General features: G+C 43.5%; 1 protein-coding gene across 7 annotated transcripts in view; it reads right to left on the bottom strand.

The window, feature by feature from the left end:
- LOC143487826 (NACHT, LRR and PYD domains-containing protein 3-like) overlaps window positions 1-19395 on the bottom strand; it is a 74665-nt gene extending 55270 nt beyond the window's left edge. For 5 of the 7 annotated variants that reach the window (XM_076987043.1, XM_076987036.1, XM_076987041.1 and 2 more), the window contains exons 1-4: window positions 18440-18945; window positions 17067-17329; window positions 15668-15709; window positions 13144-14902 (exon numbers count right to left, since the gene is read on the bottom strand). In XM_076987043.1, coding sequence (XP_076843158.1) covers window positions 13144-14902; window positions 15668-15709; window positions 17067-17328 — 2063 coding nt within the window. In that variant the 5' untranslated portion in view covers window position 17329; window positions 18440-18945. Of the gene's footprint in view, window positions 1-13143; window positions 14903-15667; window positions 15710-17066; window positions 17330-18439; window positions 18946-19286 lie in introns of those variants that run through there. The other 2 variants (XM_076987038.1, XM_076987039.1) reach the window with 2 other exon arrangements.
- Between the last annotated feature and the right edge of the window lie 306 nt (window positions 19396-19701).

The following is a 19701-nucleotide window of genomic DNA, read 5'->3' as shown; positions in this document are numbered from 1 at the left end:
CTGAAAACGTGACTTTGTTCATTGCGCTGAAGCGCGGCGCGAAGTTACAAAATTCGAGAGGTGCACGACCTCTCGAACCGACAGCGCGCGAGGCACTCGCGCACACGCGGAGCCACAGCGATTACGTCATTTTCGCCGCGCGGACCCTCGCGCCGCTCGCGAAGCGTCAACCAGGCAGGCTTGTTGTTGAGCGGGGGTGGCGAACGTAAGTTGTTGAGCGGGGGTGGCAAACGTAACGTGACGGAGTGTTTTTTCAGTAGCCCTGAAATAAATGCTACGGTTTTGTTTTGGTCCGTATCCAGTTAATCAGGAATGAGATTGGGTCCGGACAGGACTGCGTTCGGGTCCGGATCCGGACCGCGGTCCGCCAGTTGAGTACCCCTGGTTTAGGGCAAGAAATATGTCATGTCCATTCCAGTGGACGTGGGGTCTGAAGGGGTTAAAGTTGATGAAATTCTGTAGCCCAGTGGTTCCCAAAGTGGGGGGGGGGGCGCCCCCTAGGTGGGGCGCGGAGCTATTGCAGGGGGGGCGCGGAGCTTGGAAGTAAAACATGTGCACATGTGTCAATATTAGAGATGCACCGATTCCGATATTAATATCTGAAAAAATTCTAGATCGGGTATCGGGGACAATGTGACCGATCCATAAAAACAGATCTATTCAGTCTAATTCTATGCTTGTAACGCTTTTCTGAGTTAGTTCAACCTTAAATATCCACTCTGTCCCGGATATGAACCTGGAGAGTTAACAGGCGGCTGAAACGCGAAGCACACAGAGGAGAGGTGAATCACTGACTCGTACTCGCGCTGGTGGTATTCCACTTCCGTTTATTTGCTGGTTGACCAAAATAAACCTGGGCTCCAGCACTACTTGACTGTTCATACATGAACTGGTGAGTTGTCCAAAGCTCACTGAATGCGTTACTTACAGAAATAAAATAAAGATAAAATAAAGAGCAGTGGTCTGACTCGGTCTACAGCAGAAAGCTAAAAAAACAACAATATTCCATACGCGCGCTCAACTCGCTCCCTTAAAGAGACAGTACACATATTTCTGGCCGTTACATGCTTTGTGCTCTCAACTCAACTCAACTTTATTTATATAGCACTTTACAAAACAGCATCAGCCGAACCAAAGTGCTTTACAGAGTGTGCAATTAGTAAAAAAAAAAAAAACAAGAAGAGCAAAATACAATAAAAACACAGACCACTATAAATATTCTAATACATACTATTTAAAACAACACCTCATAAAATACCCAAGTCTCATGTGGAGTTAAAAGCCAAGGAATAAAAATGTGTTTTAAGACGAGTTTTAAAAACAGTGAGAGATGGGGCCTGTCTAACATGGATAGGTAGGTCGTTCCACAGTTTAGGTGCAGCAGTTGAAAAGGCTCGATCCCCTCTGAGCTTGCGCTTTGCCCTCGGCACCTTCAGGAGCAACTGATCAGCTGACCTGAGGCACCGAGTGGAAGCGTGTGGATGTAGAAGCTCAGAGAGGTAAGGTGGGGCAAGACCATTTAATGCCTTAAAAACAAATGAAAAAATCTTAAAATGAATTCTAAAATGCACGGGCAGCCAGTGGAGGGAGGCCAGAACAGGAGTTATGTGCTCCCTCTTACACACTCCAGTCAGCAGTCTGGCAGCAGCATTCTGTACCAACTGGAGTCGCTTGAGGTAGGACTGGCTAACTCCAAAATAAAGTGCATTACAGTAATCCAGCCGTGATGTAATAAATGCATGGATTACTGTTTCAAAGTGCTCACGTGGGAGGATATTCTTCACCTTAGCCAGCTGCCTCAGTTGGAAAAAGCTGGACTTCACTACTGCACCGATTTCCTGCACTTCCCTTGTAGGAGCAGGTGAGATACAAGATGGCGCCGGTGTGTTTGGCAGGCCGTCTGGTACTCCCGCGTTGGTTAATGTTTGTACTGTTATTAAGTTTTAGTTTTACTCAAATAACGTCTCTGTTGGTGTATGATCGCCAAGCCCTCATGGATCTTAAACATAATGTCGACGACAAAATTACTTTTAGTCGCGGTAGACAGGAAAATCTACCCCCGCTCCTATCAGAAATCCCGACCCACCTCTACCGGTTTCTGGCTCAATCACCCCGGCGTAAGCGTCGCCGCCGCCGTCGTGGTAAACGCAGCGGTCAGCTGGTGAAGCTGAAGGTCTGGCTGGTACACTCCATATCCATTTCCCGGACAGGTCATGGATTACATCTTCCATTATTTGTGTCCCGGCGGTTTATGGAGCCCATCGACACCTGTCTGATACCTGTGACCAGCTTGGATGAGGGTTTCCATTCCCGCCACACCAGTTTTCCTCGGCTCTGTCAGCGCGGGGGAAATCCCCGTAACCTGAGGACACTGCCCAGGGTCACAGGCCTCGCTGAACCACAGGCCACAGCTCCTGCCAGGATTGGTCTGGTAAACGCCAGATCGCTGGCAAACAAAACTTTTATCCTAAGGGATTTTATTAGCTCAAAGCCTTTGTGCTCTGCATGATGTCTGCGCTAGCAAACTAGCCGCATATGTATTGCTGTTTCTCTTATTTCATCTCCTTATTTATTTTAAATTATATTTTAAATTCTTGAACCATTTCAAAGGTTTCTTGCAGTTTTTTTTTCATGTTTGAAGTTTTGAACCTATTGTTTTTGTAAGTTTCAGGTTCTTTGGTATTTGCACTGACTGAACAAATGCAAGTTGTGTTGTTTTTACATTTTTATATGTGTGTTTAAGTGTGCTATACTGGTGCAGAGTTTTCAATAAACTTGTAATTCAGTATGTCTGTGTTTTAAAAAAATGTTTTAAGTCGATTCAGCACTGTTTTACTCTTATCAGATCGGTATCGGATCAGTATCTGCCGATACTAAGCCTCAGATATCTGAATCGGTATCGGAAGTGAAAAACGTGAATCGATGCATCCCTAGTCAATATGGGGGGGGGGGGGGGGGGGGGGGGGGGGGGGGGCGCGAAAATATTCTCATCTACTAAAGGGGGGCATGGCAGAAAAAGTTTGGGAACCACTGCTGTAGCCAATGAGAAGTGGCTGCAATAAATGATTTTGAAAATTGTATATTTTGTGTCATGTCAATTTATCTAATTATGTATTTGTGGAAAACTGGATTGTGTAAGCTCTTTTCTGCTACTTGAAGTTAAAAAAATAATAATTTGGCATAAATTTCAGATTCAAACTCATTATTTTCTCTATCATAATTTCATAATTAATTTCACCCACATTTAGCCATGTAGTGCTCAAAGATGCTCCTCCACACTGATGCCATCTCATATTATACTTGAACATATATAAGAGGTATTGCACTTAAAGAATTTATGAAAACTACAGCTGTAACGGGGAGAGTTGACAAATAAAGAGATAAACTCATAAATTTGACTTTCAATATCAGAATTGTGACTTATCATAATTAAAACTTAAAGTTATTTATTTAAAACTTTTTACCATAATTATGATTGAATATCAAAAACATGACATACATGTGTTATTTAGTTTTAGCCAGGTGAAAGAAAAGGGCTTTATACAGGGCTTTTTTTAATTTTACCTAAATTGAAAAATTCCCAGACTGCTTATATATCTCTTGGGAGAATACAAAGTTTTACATATCACAACGGCAATATTCTCACCTTTAATTTAAGCCATATTTTATAAAAATCGGATAAGAAATAAGGGCGCTAGGACTGTTTTTGTGACAGATGGATGCACATCCCACATAGGAACTACACTGCTTTGCTGACATGACTCAATACATAGTAATGGCTCCGAGGGCGGCGCATCGCTAGCTATAGCGGCAACAGGCGATGTCCAATCCAGTAATATAGATCAATGGATTGAACTACCTGTAATTACACACGTATTAGTAACTGAGTTTGTCTGTGTTCACCAGGGGCACTGTTGCTGCAGGAATGTATTTAAATTCGAAAAATTGTTACATGTAGGTAATAAGAAATCAAAACAGGCGGGAAATTATGAATAATAGAAATCTATGACAACATTTTGTATTAAATATTATTCTTTTGATTTTTATCATTAAACCTGAGAAAAGTGTTCAGATTTCTGTGTGAATAAATACAACACAGTTAGTGTGTGTTTAGTGTTTAATAAATACAGTGTGTGCTAAGCAGACGTCACACCCTCCTCACTCCTGAGGTTAAGTGTAACAACAATCTCCCTTGATGAGTGTATCTGTAGATTCTGTGTGGCAGGGAGAATCAGTCTATCTGGATGATGGATTCTCCCATTTGGATGATCTCAACATGGAGACACATGGCCTCTCTGAGACTTTTAGAGTGTCTGATGAGATCAGGGCCGTGATGAAAGATTCATCTTTTTGTAAATTAAATCAAGGAAATGAAACCTCAGCTTTCACTACTGTGGAAAACTGTTTACACACATGTGAGCTGAGACTTAGTGTTGCTGTATGTGTTGTGATAGTTGCGAATCTCATCACTGAAGAACAGTTCTCAGTGAGTATTTCCATCTGAGATCACACCAAAGAGGATCAGGAACCTTTTGACCTTTGATCTCATAAGGGTGTCTGATGATCTGATCTGTGTTGAACAGGAGAATCTGAGTTAGCAGATTTTCAAGTACTTGATAGTCAACTGGCGCCATCTGGTGGAGCAATCATAGTTTTTCAGCTTCTTTTTTGAATCCGCTAACTCCGCATCAGGTTTTATATTTATTGGGTCATTCCATGTCAAATCAACCAAGAAATTGTGTAAATTTGTGTAAATTAATTTTTTGTGTAAATACTGCGTTTTAGCACAACATAAATTTTGTTTTGCTTCTCTTTTTTGAATGTTATTTTTCCATGATATTGGTGATTTTCAGTGGTGAATAAAACCACTATATCAAAAAAGGCCATTCCAATTTTTCTACCATATATTCAGCACATATCAAAGTATATAACAGAACAAAAAAATTGAAAAAATAAATATAGGTATTTTGTGAATCAGTGTCTAAATAAGGGTACCGTACGTGTGAAATTGGATATTTGACAGCAAATTGTGCAAAAACTGGACCACATACAGGCAACTTAATTATTACTTCAACATTGCCACTGGAAGTACTTTGAAACATAAAACATAGATCAGCCTTCTTCTACTTCATCCATGAGATAAAGACAGGTGAAAATGACTTAGTTGATTTTTTTTTGCTATTGACAACACAACTTACAGCACCAGAAAGTACATAAGTTACAAGTATACAAGTTTCTAAACATACAAAAAAACTTTCAGCCTTCTAGCTGTAATAGTTTTAGAGATAATTCACATTCAAATAATGCTATTTAGCCACTTTCGCAAAAGATGCGTCTGAGGGGGGGGTTACAAAAACGGCTGTAACTCTTAAAATATTGAACATGGAACAGAAATACTTTGGATTTTTCCATGAAACATATCTGCCTACTAATGGGGGAAGTTTGAAGGGATTCTGAGATGGTCAATCTAAATTTTGGTTTATTTGACATGGAATGACCCCATTTGTGTTAATTGTGTTAACAGAATCTTACAGCATTTTCTCAGAATATTAATAGAAATTTGTTTTTTATTTCACCATAATGATTACCTGACTTATTTATTATTAATTAATTTAAAGATAAACTTATTCAAAATATGGTACACTTCCAAACCTCCCCGCTCAGAAAAATTTCAGGCTCAGGAATTTTTCCCACTATCACCCCTGTGTGATACCTCACCCCATCACCTCACCTCATGTGGGCCACATGCTTAACTCATGTCACTGAAGTATGATGTAATCATGTAGCAGAATAGTATTAAACTATGGTCTGTGAGAGGGGGGGCAGCTCTCTCTTACAGACGCTCTTGAGTGTTTAACGGAGATCTTTCTATTTTTCTATCTTTTGTCTTTAAAAAACTTTGTACTCTACTCTGATACCATACCCAACTGTTTCTGACTTGCTCACCATTAAGGTTCAAAATTTCCACAACAATATTAACTGTGTGTGTGTGTGTGTGTGTGAGAGAGAGAGAGAGAGAGAGAGAGAGAGAGAGGATATTGACTGTATGTGTGTGTGGGGGGGGGAGAAAAAGTGAGAAAGGATAGTGACTGTGTGAGCGAGAAAAAATTGGAGTTTGTGGTGTTTTGTAGTTCGTCTCTCCCTCTCACTCCACCATCTCTCTATCCCTCTGTCTAAGATAAGAGCTAAGATAAGATTTTATTTGCCATTTGTGTAAAGACCACAGTGCAGACACATTCGAATTCTTGTGCAGAGCTCTCTCATCAACAGTTTAAAAAAAAAACAATAAAACAACATAACCACCATATAGATAAGAAGAAACAATCATACCAAAGGTTACAATATGAAAACACAATACAATAGAAATGCTCCCTGACCAGCAGCGGTTTTTACACAATTGCACAGTTGCCCGTAATCAGCATATACAAATAAATTAGAATTATTATTACACTTTTTCAGTGGCTGTGTTTTGCCATCAGCCTAACTGTAGATGGGAAAAACTGTTAAAAAAGCGAGTTCTGTGAGTTATAATACTGTCTGCCCTTCTGTGTCTCAGATTGTATGTGCAGTGCTTACGTCTGAGCAGAGAGTGAGCTGGATGGAATGAGTCTCTAATGATTCCCTCTCCTCTTTTCTGACAACGCTGCTCATACATAGAGTCCATAGAAGGAAGTTTTGTCCCTATAATCCTCTCTGCCATCTTTATAACTCTTTGCAGAGCCTTCCTCTCTGCCTGTGTGGTGTTACCATACCAGACAGTAATACCTGTGGTGAGGATGCTCTCTATCAGCCCCCTATATGCCTGGGTGAGAGGACGCCGGTTCAGACCAGCTTTCCTGAGCTGCCTGATAAAGTAAAGTCTTTTCTGGGCTTTTTTCACTGTAGCTGTGGTGTTCAGAGTCCAATTCAGATCAGATGTAATCTGTAGTCCCAATAATCTGTAACTATTAACCCTTTCTACCTCAATCCCACTGATGACAAGAGGCTGTGGAGTTGGAGGAAGTCCAGTATGATTTCTTTGGTTTTTCCTGTGTTCAGGATGAGATTATTCTTCTCTCCATATACAACTATGTTGTTCACCATCGTCCTGTACTCTGACTCATCCCCTCCCTTAATAAGTCCCAGAATGGTAGTATCATCAGCATATTTGATGATAGAATTGTTTTGGGTGGAGACACAGTCGTGGGTATACAGCAGGGCCGGCGCCACGGGGGGGCGAATGGGGGCGTCGCCCCCTCAGGCGAGGTGTCCCGCCCCCTCAATGTAAATAATAAGACCCATTTATTTTACAGCAATCGCTACATGGCACCCCCTCGGCCGCTCATCAATTGTTACACGCCACCCCCCGCTCAACAAACAACTTACGTTCGCCACCCCGAAATTCTCTGACGCCACCTCACTGTATACAGGGTAAAGAGTTTGGGGCTGAGGCAACAGCCTTGTGGAGAACCTGTACTGACTGTGAGCTCAGCCGACATCTGTTCTCCTATTCTCACCACCTGTAGTCTTTCTGTCAGGAAATCCAGAATCCAGTGGCGCATTTCCACTAGGGCCTGCTTGGCGTGGTACGGTTTGATACGGGTCGGTTTATGAGTGTTTCCATTAGTACCAGGTACAAGTTTGCCGGTACCTTCAGGTACTTTTTTCGTACCTACTCGCTCGAGGCTCTAACCATTCCAAAGCGGTACAGTTCTGTGACGTGGAAGAACAGCATGACACTGATTGGCCAGGGAGTGTCGTCACAGGTTGCGTCACAGGAGAGCGACTCCGCTCCTCCGCTATCGACTCCTCAGCCATTTTTAAAACCCAAGGAGAGAAGAATGTAGAACCAAAACTCTGTTCCCTGGTCAAACGCTGAGGTACAAACCTTTCTGTTAATAATGAGCGATCAAAAAATCCAGGGCGAACTGGATGGGGCCACTAGAGATGTAAAGGTTTTTAGCGAGGTTTCCGCACTAATGGCCACTCATGGCTACCAGTGGTCCGTTCAGCAGTGCCGGTCCAAGCTTAAAAAGCTTAAAAGCGATTACCGGGCAGTGAAGGACCATAACGGACACAGCGGAGCAAACCGCAAAGACTGGTTCCAGCAAATGGATGCCATATACAGTTACCGACCAGCCAGTAATGGAAGAAAAACGTGCTGGACACGGCAATGTCGGTGCTGGAGGCCACGGAGAATGGTGAGTGTATTGTGATTTCACAATTTTACTAGGCTCGTAAAAGACGTAATATGAATGTAATATGAACGCATCTATTGTAAACGCAGGAATTTAGAGCTGTGTTTGTAGTTAATGTTACCACCACAGTCACTACTGTACAATAGCTAGCTCTTAGCCACAGCGTGGAGCCTTGCTAGTTGCTAGTTAGCTGTAGCCATAAACAAAGCTTGAGCAGCGATGACGTGCTACACATTTTGTGCAGTTACGCTATATCGTTGCTTTCACGGGAATGCTTGTGTTTAATATTTGTTATTTTTACGTTCAAGATTCCCCTTCCACTGACGAGCCGAGTGCCTTTTTGGAACCTCCTGCCTCCCCCGTATCATCCGTGTCATACACGGAACCAGCGGTCTCTACACCAGCTGGATCACAAACACCTGTCCGGTGGCCCAATACAGGTGAGGAACACAAAAAAACATGTTAAGCACCGGAGTAGCATGAGTACAGAGTGCATTTCAGTTTTACTAATCAACTCCCATTACCCTCTTTTTTTGTCAAGGCAATCAAAAAAGGACCCAGACGGACTTGGATATCGGCGTACATCTTCTGGAGATGCAGGCACAGGATGTGCGGATGCACGAGCATTGATTGTCGAGCCGTGATTGTAGCGAGGCCCGGGAACAAGAAGCCGAGCTGAGGAGAGCGGAGTTGGCGGAAAATGTTTCCTTCAACTGGGCTTTCCTCGGGGTGCTTGGCGAACTTGTGAACACCATGCGAGACAGTCGCCAGTAAAAGCACACAAAATCTTTTCTCTTTTTCTTTTATAATGGCTCAGTGTGAGCAGACTGTACTTAAACATTTCACTGCAAGTTGTACTGTGTATTACTATGCATGTGATCAGTAAAAGTTTGATTTTATTTGATTGTATGACTGATGCTTTTTATGCAGGGTGTGTTCGGCCTGTTTGAGTAATACCAAATTATTACCAATAATTAGAGCAACCACATACAATAATGAAGATAAAGATAAATAAGATACCATTATTGTATGTGTTAAGGGGCATCATGTTCTTTTAATTGTCTTAACATAATCAGCAGCGGATAATGAGTTTGACAATCACAGCTTTATTGCTTTGTGTACGTGACACAGGCAATGGCAACAATTTAACTGTTATGACAGATATATAGCATCAGTGCATTGCGAGCATCTCTACCATCACACTCCTCCACACCCTGTGCCATTGCTGCCACTGGCTGCTGTGTAGCAGTAGCTGGCACATCCCATGTAGTGTCATATGTCTCCATAACTTTCACACAAATTATGCAGAGCGTACTCCGAGCCCGTAGCAAGCTTCCACAGTGCTACTGCCACTTTTTTATGTACGGGCACACACTCTCGAAAAGTTGTGTGTTGTCGCTCCAGGGCTGGACGCAATTTGTTGCTGAGGGAGTCAAACGCTTCTCGGGACATCCTGAAGTTCTGTAGCCACTGTGTGCACGTGAACTCAGGAACAATAACGTCCCACCTGTAACGTGGCTTGCGCCACGGAGCGAGAGGACGGACACAAGTGCTGAGAAGAGCGAGATTTATTCAGGGGAATACCGTAATCATCGTCGGATAGCCAGGCAGGGTCGATAACAGGAGGGCAGTCCGTAAAACAGGCAAAGACAGGCATCACAAGACAGGGGGCACGGAAAACAGGAGAAACACGAAAACGGTCAGGCACAGAGAACAGCGGTGGGATAAACACGATCACAAATGAATTCAAAATACCGGACAAAGGACAAGGGAGACTCAGGGGCTTTTATACACAGAACTAAACTAGGGACAGGTGATGACAATGACACAGGGGCGTGGTAACAAACGAGGGATCCATAAACTAACGAGCAGGGCGGGACAAACGGGCAAGAACACAGACACGAGGGAACCCAGAGTGACAGCTAGGAGAGGGGGCGTAGCCGCACGTGACACCACCACTGAGACGCTCGTCGGAATATCCACACGGCTATTAGCCAACAATAAAGCCATCTGAAACGCACACACACAGAATGCATTTTTACTGCGTTAGCTTTACCCGCTTTACACATTTATCTCGGGGAGAAAGACTGATGTTAACTAGCGTTAGCTTAGCTTACCAGCCTGCGTCTTTTTCTCCCTCTCCTGTCGTCCTCGGCCTGATACTGCTGTATGGTCTCAAGGAGTCTCCGCTCCTTTTCTTGTGTCCTGCGTCTCGCAAACTGCAACCTTCTCTTGCTCTCTTCATTTGCACGTTTCCGGAATAAAAGTCATAACCCTAGCACAAGGTACACGAGTCTTTCCATCGCCATCTTGTCCATTGTTGTGGTCGCATACAAATGATGTCACAACACTACAACCCGCGCGCCAACAGCGACTCCACCCACATTGTGGTGGTCCACCATTGTAATGGAAACACAACGGGACCGTACTGTTCCGTTGCGAACCGATCCGTATCGAACTGTACCGCGCCAAGCAGGCCCTAGTGGAAATGCGCCATTACATGTGGATGTAGGGACTCCCAAGTCTGTCAGCTTCTTGATTAGCTTGCCCGGCCGGATGGTGTTAAATGCAGAACTGTAGTCCAGGAAAAGCATCCTGGCATACGTTCTGCCGTTATCCAGATGTTGCAGAGTGTGGTGTAGGGCTATTGCTACCGCATCGTCCACTGATCGATTGGGGTGATAAGCAAACTGGAGGGGGTCAACAGTATGCGGGACCATGTGATTAATATGTGCCAGGACTAGTTTTTCTAGGCACTTCATGGCAACTGATGTAAGTGCTACTGGCCTAAAGTCATTTACAGTGGATATAGTTAGTCCTTTAGGGACTGGGATGATAGTGGAAGATTTAAAGACACGGGGGACCACAGCCTGGGATAATGACAGGTTGAAAATGTCACAATACACCCCAGCTAGTTGTTCCCCGCAAATCTTCAAAACTTTGGGATGAACACCATCTGGTCCCACAGCCTTGTGGGGATTTACTTTTTTCAGAGCCTTGAGGACCTGTGTTTGAGACACCTGAAAAACAGTGTCCTCCGGATCACAAAGGGCTTTCAAAGCTGTGTCTGTATTCTGTCTATCAAATCTGGCATAGAAAGTGTTAAGGCTGTCGGGGAGAGTGACATCTAAAGGGTATATAGTTGTAGTTCTCCTGTAATTTGTAACGGCCTGGATTCCTTTCCACATGCTGCGTGTATTGTGACTGAGATAATACCCTTCAAGTTTTTGGCAATGAGCCCTTTTTGCTGCTCTGATGGATTTCTGGAGCTCATAGCGTGCTCTTTTATACTCCTCTTGATCCCCTGACTTGAAGGCTTCCCGCCTCTTCCTGATTCTCTGTTTTATGTCCCTATTAAACCATGGTTTTGGTTTGGGAACATACGCACAGTCCTGGGAGGTGCACATATGGAGGTGCACCAGCGGATATAATCACTCACAGTCTCTGTGTATTCGTGTATGTCATTACTAGTCTCTTTAAAAATATTCCAGTTTGTATTCTCCAAACAGCTCTGCAGGCTAGCCTGTGTGTCATTAGTCCAGGTGTTAATAGTTCTGACTGTGACTGGTTTTGTCATAAGCACTTTATTATACACAGGTTTAAGCCGGATTGCCAAGTGGTCCGACTTTCCCAACTGGGGTTTTGGCTCAGCTAAGAAAGCATTTCTAGTGTTACTGTAGCAGTGATCCAGCATTTTATTTCCTCTAGTGGGAAACGTCACAAACTGGTAGTTTTGGCATGTTTTTCCGAAGATTACAATGATTAAAATCTCCCAGAATAATGAGAGCAGCATCAGGATACATATTCTTATGCTCATCGATCATGTTGTGTAGCTCTTTCAGTGCATTCTCCTCCTTAGCTGAGAGGGGAATATACACAACACTCACAATGATACATTGCAGTTCTCTGGGTAGAAAAAATGGTCTTAACTTCAGAGTTAAATATTCCACACTTTCAGAGCAGGATTTTGAGATGATCTTACAGTCTGTACACCAGGACTGTTTGACAAGGACAGCCGTTCCCCCTCCTCAACTCTTACCGCTTTCCGCAGCACACCGGTCCTGTCTGAAACCCGTGTATCCCACTGGTGTTATTGCCTCGTCGGGTATTCTCTCCCCCAGCCAAGTTTCACAGAAACACAGTAAAGAACCGTCCTGAAAATCCTTCTGTGTGGCCAGTCGAGCGTGGAGTTCATCCATTTTATTTTCCAGAGACTGAACGTTTGCGAACAGTATTACCGGGAGAGTAAGCCTTCTGTTGCTAGTCAAGCGCCAGAGCCTCCGGTCAGCTCCTCCCCGTCTGCCTCGCCTCTGCCTCGGCCTGGTGCTCCCAGAGAAGCTCCCTGTCGGGGGCCGATCTAGCGTCGGATCCGCATAGCATATTAGCTCCGGGTAGGATTCTAGCGTGTTCGGGTCAAAAAGTCCAAAAGGACCACGCTCTCTCAACTCTAATAGTTTCGCCCGATCATAAACAATGTTCGCAGAATATGTCTTAACTCTGCATAATAAAGTAAAGAGAAAAAAAAGACATATAACTAACTTGATTCGGAGAGCTCCGCAATGTTGCCCTCTGGGGAGCGCCATGTTTCTATCCCTCTGTCTCTCTTTCTCTCTAACCCTAACCCTCTCAGATGCTAAAGTCAGTAATTGTATTGGTTATGCATATTCATGACTCATGCTGGACTGTGTAGTAGAATTTACTCCAACACATTTTAATTGTAATTCAGCTGTTTCTATTGTTAGTGGGAGGGATCAATAACCCCAGTACAGAAACACCATACAGTGAGATACAGTGAACATCTGTGTGTGTGTGTGTGTGTGTGTGTGTGTGTGTGTGTGTGTGTGTGTGTGTGTGTGTGTGTGAAGTTAACAATGTCCTTAGTCGTATTATGATTTTTTACTGATTCTATGATGCTTTGGGTAACTCCCCCTAGTGCTGTAATGTGTTTATGAATGAAAATACTCACTCAGCTTTTCTGGATGCTGTGACCACTGGCAACAGTTTCATTAGACATTTCTCTGATGGTTCATATTTACTCAGGACAAACTCATCCAGCTCCTCTTCTGAGTTCAGCAACACAAACACCAGAGCTGACCACTGAGCAGGAGACAATCTGAGTCCACTGTGATGACGTCCTCTGTTCAGGTATTTTTGGACTTCCTGCACTAGAGAATGATCATTCAGTTCATTCAGACAGTGGAACAGATTGATGGATTTCTCTGGAGAGGGATTCTCCCTGATCTTCTTCTTGATGTACTTGACTGTTTCCTCTGTGCTGTGAGAGGTGCTTCCTGTCTGTGTCAGTAGACCTCGTAAGAGAGTCTGATTGGACTCCAGTGAAAGACCCAGAAGGAAGCGGAGGAAAAGGTCCAGGTGTCCATTCTCACTCTGTAAGGCCTTGTCCACTGCTTTCCTTAGGAAGTCAGACATTTTTGATCTTTTAAAGGGTGTTTTCTTTTTCTGTTCCAGCACATTTGTTTTGTTGGAGATGAAGGAGAGAAATACATATAAAGCAGCTAGAAACTCCTGAACACTCAGATGTACAAAGCTGAACACCTTCCCCAGGTCCAGCAGATCCTCCTTTCTGAAGATCTGGTTACACACTCCTGAGTACACTGACACTTCTTTGACATCAATGTCACACTCTCTCAAGTCTTTCTCATAGAAGATCAGTTGGCCATTTTCCAGCTGTTGGAAAGCCAGTTTTCCCAGTGCCAGAACAATATTTCTAGTCTGGTGAAAATCAGTGTCAGTTTTGCCATGGTTCTTTCTGTCCTTGTATTTGATGTGAAACTTCAGGAAGTGTGTGAACATCTGAGTCAGAGTCTTGGGGATCTCTCCACTCTCTGCTTTACCCAACATGCTCTCTAGAACAGTGGCTGCAATCCAACAGAAGACTGGAATGTGGCACATGATGTAGAGGCTTCTTGATGACTTCATGTGTGAGATGATTTTATTGGCCAGGATCTGATCACTGATTTTCTTCCTGAAGTACTCCTCTTTCTGGAGGTCACTGAACCCTCGTACCTCTGTTACTAGGTCAACACACTCAGGAGGGATCTGACTGACTGCTGCTGGTCGAGAGGTTATCCAGAGGAGAGCAGAGGGAAGCAGATTCCTCTTAATGAGGTTTGTCAGCAGCACATCCACAGAGGTCGACTCCGTTATGTGCGATAAACTCTCATTGTTCTGGAAATCTAGAGGAAGTCGACACTCATCCAGACCATCAAAGATGAAAATGACTTTATAAGCATCACAGTCTATTAACTGTAATGTTTTTGTTTCTGGGAAAAAGTGATCAAGCAGATCCATCAGATTCTTTTCCTTCTTTATCAAATTCAGCTCCCTAAAAGGAAGTGGAAATATGAAGCGGACGTCCTGATTGGCTCTTCCTTCAGCCCAGTCCAGAATGAACTTCTGCACAGAGACGGTTTTTCCAATTCCAGCTACTCCTTTAGTCAGCACTGTTCTGATGGGTTTGTCTTTAAAGAGGTCATTACATTTAATGGGTGTCTCCTGTGTTGCTGGTCTCCTGGATGCTGTCTCAATCTGTCTCACCTCATGTTCATTATTGACATCTCCACTCCCTCCCTCTGTGATGTAGAGCTCTGTGAAGATCTCATTCAGGAGGGTTGAGCTTCCATGATCTGAGAGTCCTTCATTAATTTTTTTATATTTCTCCAGTAGTTTGTGTTTGAGCTTTTGCTGATATCCAGAGACCATCTCTAAAACAACAGAAACACATGATGACAGTAATTTTATTTGGTTATTGAGGGAGTGCAAAAAAAGAATGAAGTGATAACTCCAGTCTCGGGGAAAATGGAGGATTTAAAGGATAAATTGTACCAGTGCAAAACGCATGGCATAATCCAAATAACCAGCAGTCAACTGGTACAAAGACAAGACATATATAGACAAACGACCCTCAGGTGGTGGGATCCTAATAGGCCCCGCCCACTTGAGGGATGAACACAACACCACAATAACAGGACAACATGAAATACTGCCGCTGTGGCCAGCAGGGGGCGTCCGCAGCATGACAGATATTATCTCTGGCCCACCTTTAAATCACCTTTATTCAGTTTGCACTAAAACTATAATGAACTATGCCATCCTCAGATATGCTGATAGTAAATAGTAAAAATTTATTTATTTGACATCAAGATTTAAAATCTATATGGTTATGGTCTGGTGGTTAGGGAACTGGTCGTGTGACCGGAGGGTTGTGGGTTTGATTCCCAGGCCAGTCAGTATTAGTTGGGTGTTCTTGGTTGATGTTTGATTTGTCTTTGTATGTCTGTATACTTTATGTAGTTTTTTAGTCTTGTTAATCAACCTCGTCATAGTCTGCAGTTGTGTCCAGCCTCCAACAACAGTGAGTACTCAGAAAAAATACATTCATAAGCATCTAAATAAATCTAAATCTAAATCAGGTTGTTTAAAGGTGTAATATGTATTCCTGCCTAAAGGTGTGGCTGGGTGGAATTTACCTGCTGGACTCTCAGCAGTCGACTCTTCACATCTGTGTCCACCTGTGAGAGGAGACGTCAGAGTAAAGCACACAAAACCTGCACAAACCTGGTCATCCTTAAGCCTGGTTCACACTACACGACTTTTCAGTCGTCAGGTTTTTGTGCCGTCCGCACTACACGACTGGTTGTGCTGTAATCGCGAGTCTCTCAGTTGTTGTGGCTTTCACACTACATGACTGATCGGCGACGCGGGCTCACGAATTACACGACTGGGGAATCGCCGACTCATCTGGCTGCCGTCCAAAAACACGAGAACACGAAAACGAAACTCTCGAGAACCAGCAACACCACGTAGAAGAAAAAAAAACAATGTACATGTGCTCCACATTTTCGTTATTATTATTATTTTTACCGTTTAAACACTCCATAGTCCCAAATGAACATAAATATAATCAATCGCACTATTTCTCCAGTGCTGTCACAATAACTTAAACACAGTGTTGTAGTAAAGTTGTAAGAAAGGTGAGGATTTTGTGTGTTTGCTGGGTTACTGTTTTGAAAGTATTCTTGAAAGTTTTTTACATTCTTCAGAGATATCTTCAGCGGTGCCGCGGTTCTCTCTCCGCGTTCCCATTGGCTGTAGCTAGACGCTGCTGCCGACTCTCAGTCGCCGACTGCTAGATATTAAACATGCTAGATATCTGCCAGTCGTCTGCGACCAGTCGGCGACGGCTCGGCGAGCGTCTTTCAGCGTCTTTCAGCAGTTCACACTACACGACTGAGCGAGCGACGAGTGATCGCCGATTCGCCTCTGACCACAGTTTTTGTCGGCGATCAGTCGGCGACTGAAAAACCATCCTAAAATCGTGTAGTGTGAACCAGGCTTTAACTGCAGCTTTACCTCTGCCTTTCTCATCAATAAAGCTTGTAATTATTGTTCAGCCTTCTAACCTATTGTTCTATCCTAATGTCAGATTCCCTCTTTGTATTGTGGAATTGAAACACATGTGAAGGTGTTTGAGATGTCATTTTGTTGAGCTGTGTTCTGGCTCAGTTACCTTCATTTTTCATGTTTGTCTTGTCGTTGTGACATCATGTTCATCTCTCTGGTGGGTGTGGCCCATTAGGGAACCCAACACCTGAGGATCTTTTGTCTATTTATGTCTGGTCTATGTACCAGTTGACTGCTAGTTATTGTTTCCTTAATTTGGATTATGTCTCGGGCTTTACGTTGGTGCACGTTATTCATTAAATCCTCCCCTTTCCCTGAGACAGGCATGATCGCTTCCTTCTTATTTTGCACTTACTTGCCTGTCACACTAATGCTGTGATCATATTAAGTCTGATGCTGTGATCAAATTAAATTCTGAAATATTGAGTTTAAATAGTAAACATGATTCATCTGTATTATTCTCACTGTGTTTGGTCCTCAGGTCCTCAGCCAGCTGGTTCTGGTTCATCTTCTTCAGGATGTCCACTGTGATCTCCACAGCTCCATCTGGGCCATATTTCTGCACCATCTTGTCTACAGTGTCATGTTCGTCTGCATTCTCCAGATGAGCCTTTGGGATGCGTTTGTCACCTTCCACAGTGGTAGTCAGATGCCACCGGAAGTTCTTCAGTTCCTTTGCCCTTAGCTCCTCTAGAACGGATAGCAATTCTTCTGAAATGTTGGCCATCCTGCACATTAAAGACAACAGACACCAGTTTACTGAGGAGACCAGTGAGGACAACAGACTCCAATTTACTGAAAAGACCCGTGAGGATTACAGACTCCAGTTTACTGAATGTTCAAACATGTTCAAACAGACATGTTCAGACAGGTTCAAAGTTCATGTTCACAGGGCAGGGATGGTGAGAGATACTTCACCATGGTTTCTCCTCCTCCCATAAGTCTTTAGGTTATTGTAATAGGAGGGGCTGTAGGAAATGAAATGTGCCATATTTTGTCAATTGTGATTTTTACACCCCAATCGAAATTTGTCCTCTGCTTTTAACCCATCTGTGCAGTCAGAACACACACACACACTAGAGGTTACTAGGGGGCTGTGGATCACACGTGCCCAGAGCGGTGGGCAGCCCTAGCCCGGCGCCCGGGGAGCAGTTGGGGTTAGGTGCCTTGCTCAAGGGCACCTCAGTCATGGCCTCAGGTCTGGGAATCGAACCCACGACCCTCCGGTCACAAGACCAGTTCCCTAACCGCCAGGCCATGACTGCCCCAGGAGGCAGACACACATGTGAGGGAGAACTGAGTTTATTGTTCGGGCTTTCAAGATTGACATGGACATCTTCTTTTAGCTTAATAGATTAAACATGGAGGGCACAAGAACGGCACAGCATACTGATACCAAGACGAGTAAATGAACATGTGAGAAATGAGACAGACCTAAAATAAACAAAACATGAAGCAATCTGAGAAAACCTCAAAGACTAGACAATACACACATAAATACACTTGGGAATAGTTTGGGAAAACATTTACATTTGGGGCATTTAGCAGACGCTCTTATCCAGAGTGACTTACAAAGTGCTTTGCATCTGTTCACAGAATTCATCCTAGATAGTAGGTCAGAATTCAAGATACCCTTGATCCAGACTATTACTAAACTACAGGAGTCAATGCCATTACCTCATATTACAGGCAAACCTGTGAATAATGTCTAGATCTGTCTTCAACAGGACACTCAGAGTTTCCAGAGTTATAGCAGAAAACATTACTTAATGTCGAAACACACACACACACTACAGTTTCACTGTAGCTTGTCGGCCATTTTTTTACTACACACATACCTGTACACACAGTCTCTGTTTCTTCACTGGAGTTTCTCCTGTACACACACTCTCTGTTTCTTCACTGGAGTTTCTCCTGTACACACACTCTGTTTCTTCACTAGAGTTGTCCTGTACACACACTCTCTGTTTCTTCACTGGAGTTCTCCTGTACACACACACTGTTTCTTTACTTAGGTCTTCTGTACACACACTCTGTTTCTTCACTGGAGTTCTCCTGTACACACACTCTGTTTCTTCACTGGAGTTCTCCTGTACACACGCTGTTTCTTCACTGGAGTTTCTCCTGTACACACACTCTCTGTTTCTTCACTGGAGTTCTCCTGTACACATGCTCTCTGTTTCTTCACTGGAGTTCTCCTGTACACACACTCTCTGTTTCTTCACTGGAGTTCTCCTTTACACACACTCTCTGTTTCTTCACTGGAGTTCAATCTCAGCAGTAATCTGGCTTTCTTTTCTTTAGAAGGAAACAACCCTGCATGAGCACATTTCTGACTTGTTGCATCACAATCATAGAAGACCTCATAAACCTCATGTAAAAACACATCTCCCTGGGTGTGGGTGTTTATGCTTCTCTGCTTTAACGTTACACTACTTTCTCTTGTGTCTACACCCTGGTGCACATATACAGCTCTGAAAAAACCATTGCAAAATTAACAGTTTCTCTGATTTTACTCTTTATAGGCATATGTTTACCTGCGTGAAGCTGCCCCCCCCCCCTCAAACCCAAAATGCTGAAATAACACTGCAGTTCGTTTGTGCCGGGTTTGTGCCCGTTTGTGCTGTAAATATTTTCGTTTGTGCTATTAAGACTTTTGAGTAATTTAAAAATACATTTTCTGACCTGTGACGTCACGTAGCCCCCCCTCCACGTCCAAATTTCTCCAAAGTAGTCTCAGTTGAATGTACGGAGTTTGTGCTGTCAAAATAACGTTTCACTTGCTTTGTAAAGTTACAATCGTTTTATTTTTCACACGCGTGACGTCACCAGCCCCCCTCCACGTCCAAATCCCTCCAAACTAGTCTCGTTCATTTGTGCTCGTTTGTGCTGTTAAAATTAATGTTTGTGCTTTTATGGTTTTTAAAATATAACCGGTTCTTTTTCATACGCGTGACATCACCAGCCCCCTCTCCACGTCCAAATCACTCCAAACTAGTCTCGTTCATTTGTGCTACGTTTGTGCTTGTTTGTGCTGTTAAAATTAACGTTTGTGCTTAACGTCATGAGCGCACCTGTCACGTGTTTAACTATAGCTATA

The sequence above is a fragment of the Brachyhypopomus gauderio genome, unplaced genomic scaffold (genome assembly GCF_052324685.1).
Source record: "Brachyhypopomus gauderio isolate BG-103 unplaced genomic scaffold, BGAUD_0.2 sc50, whole genome shotgun sequence".
NCBI classification, from domain to species: domain Eukaryota; kingdom Metazoa; phylum Chordata; class Actinopteri; order Gymnotiformes; family Hypopomidae; genus Brachyhypopomus; species Brachyhypopomus gauderio.
This window is presented reverse-complemented; position numbering and strand designations above follow the sequence as displayed.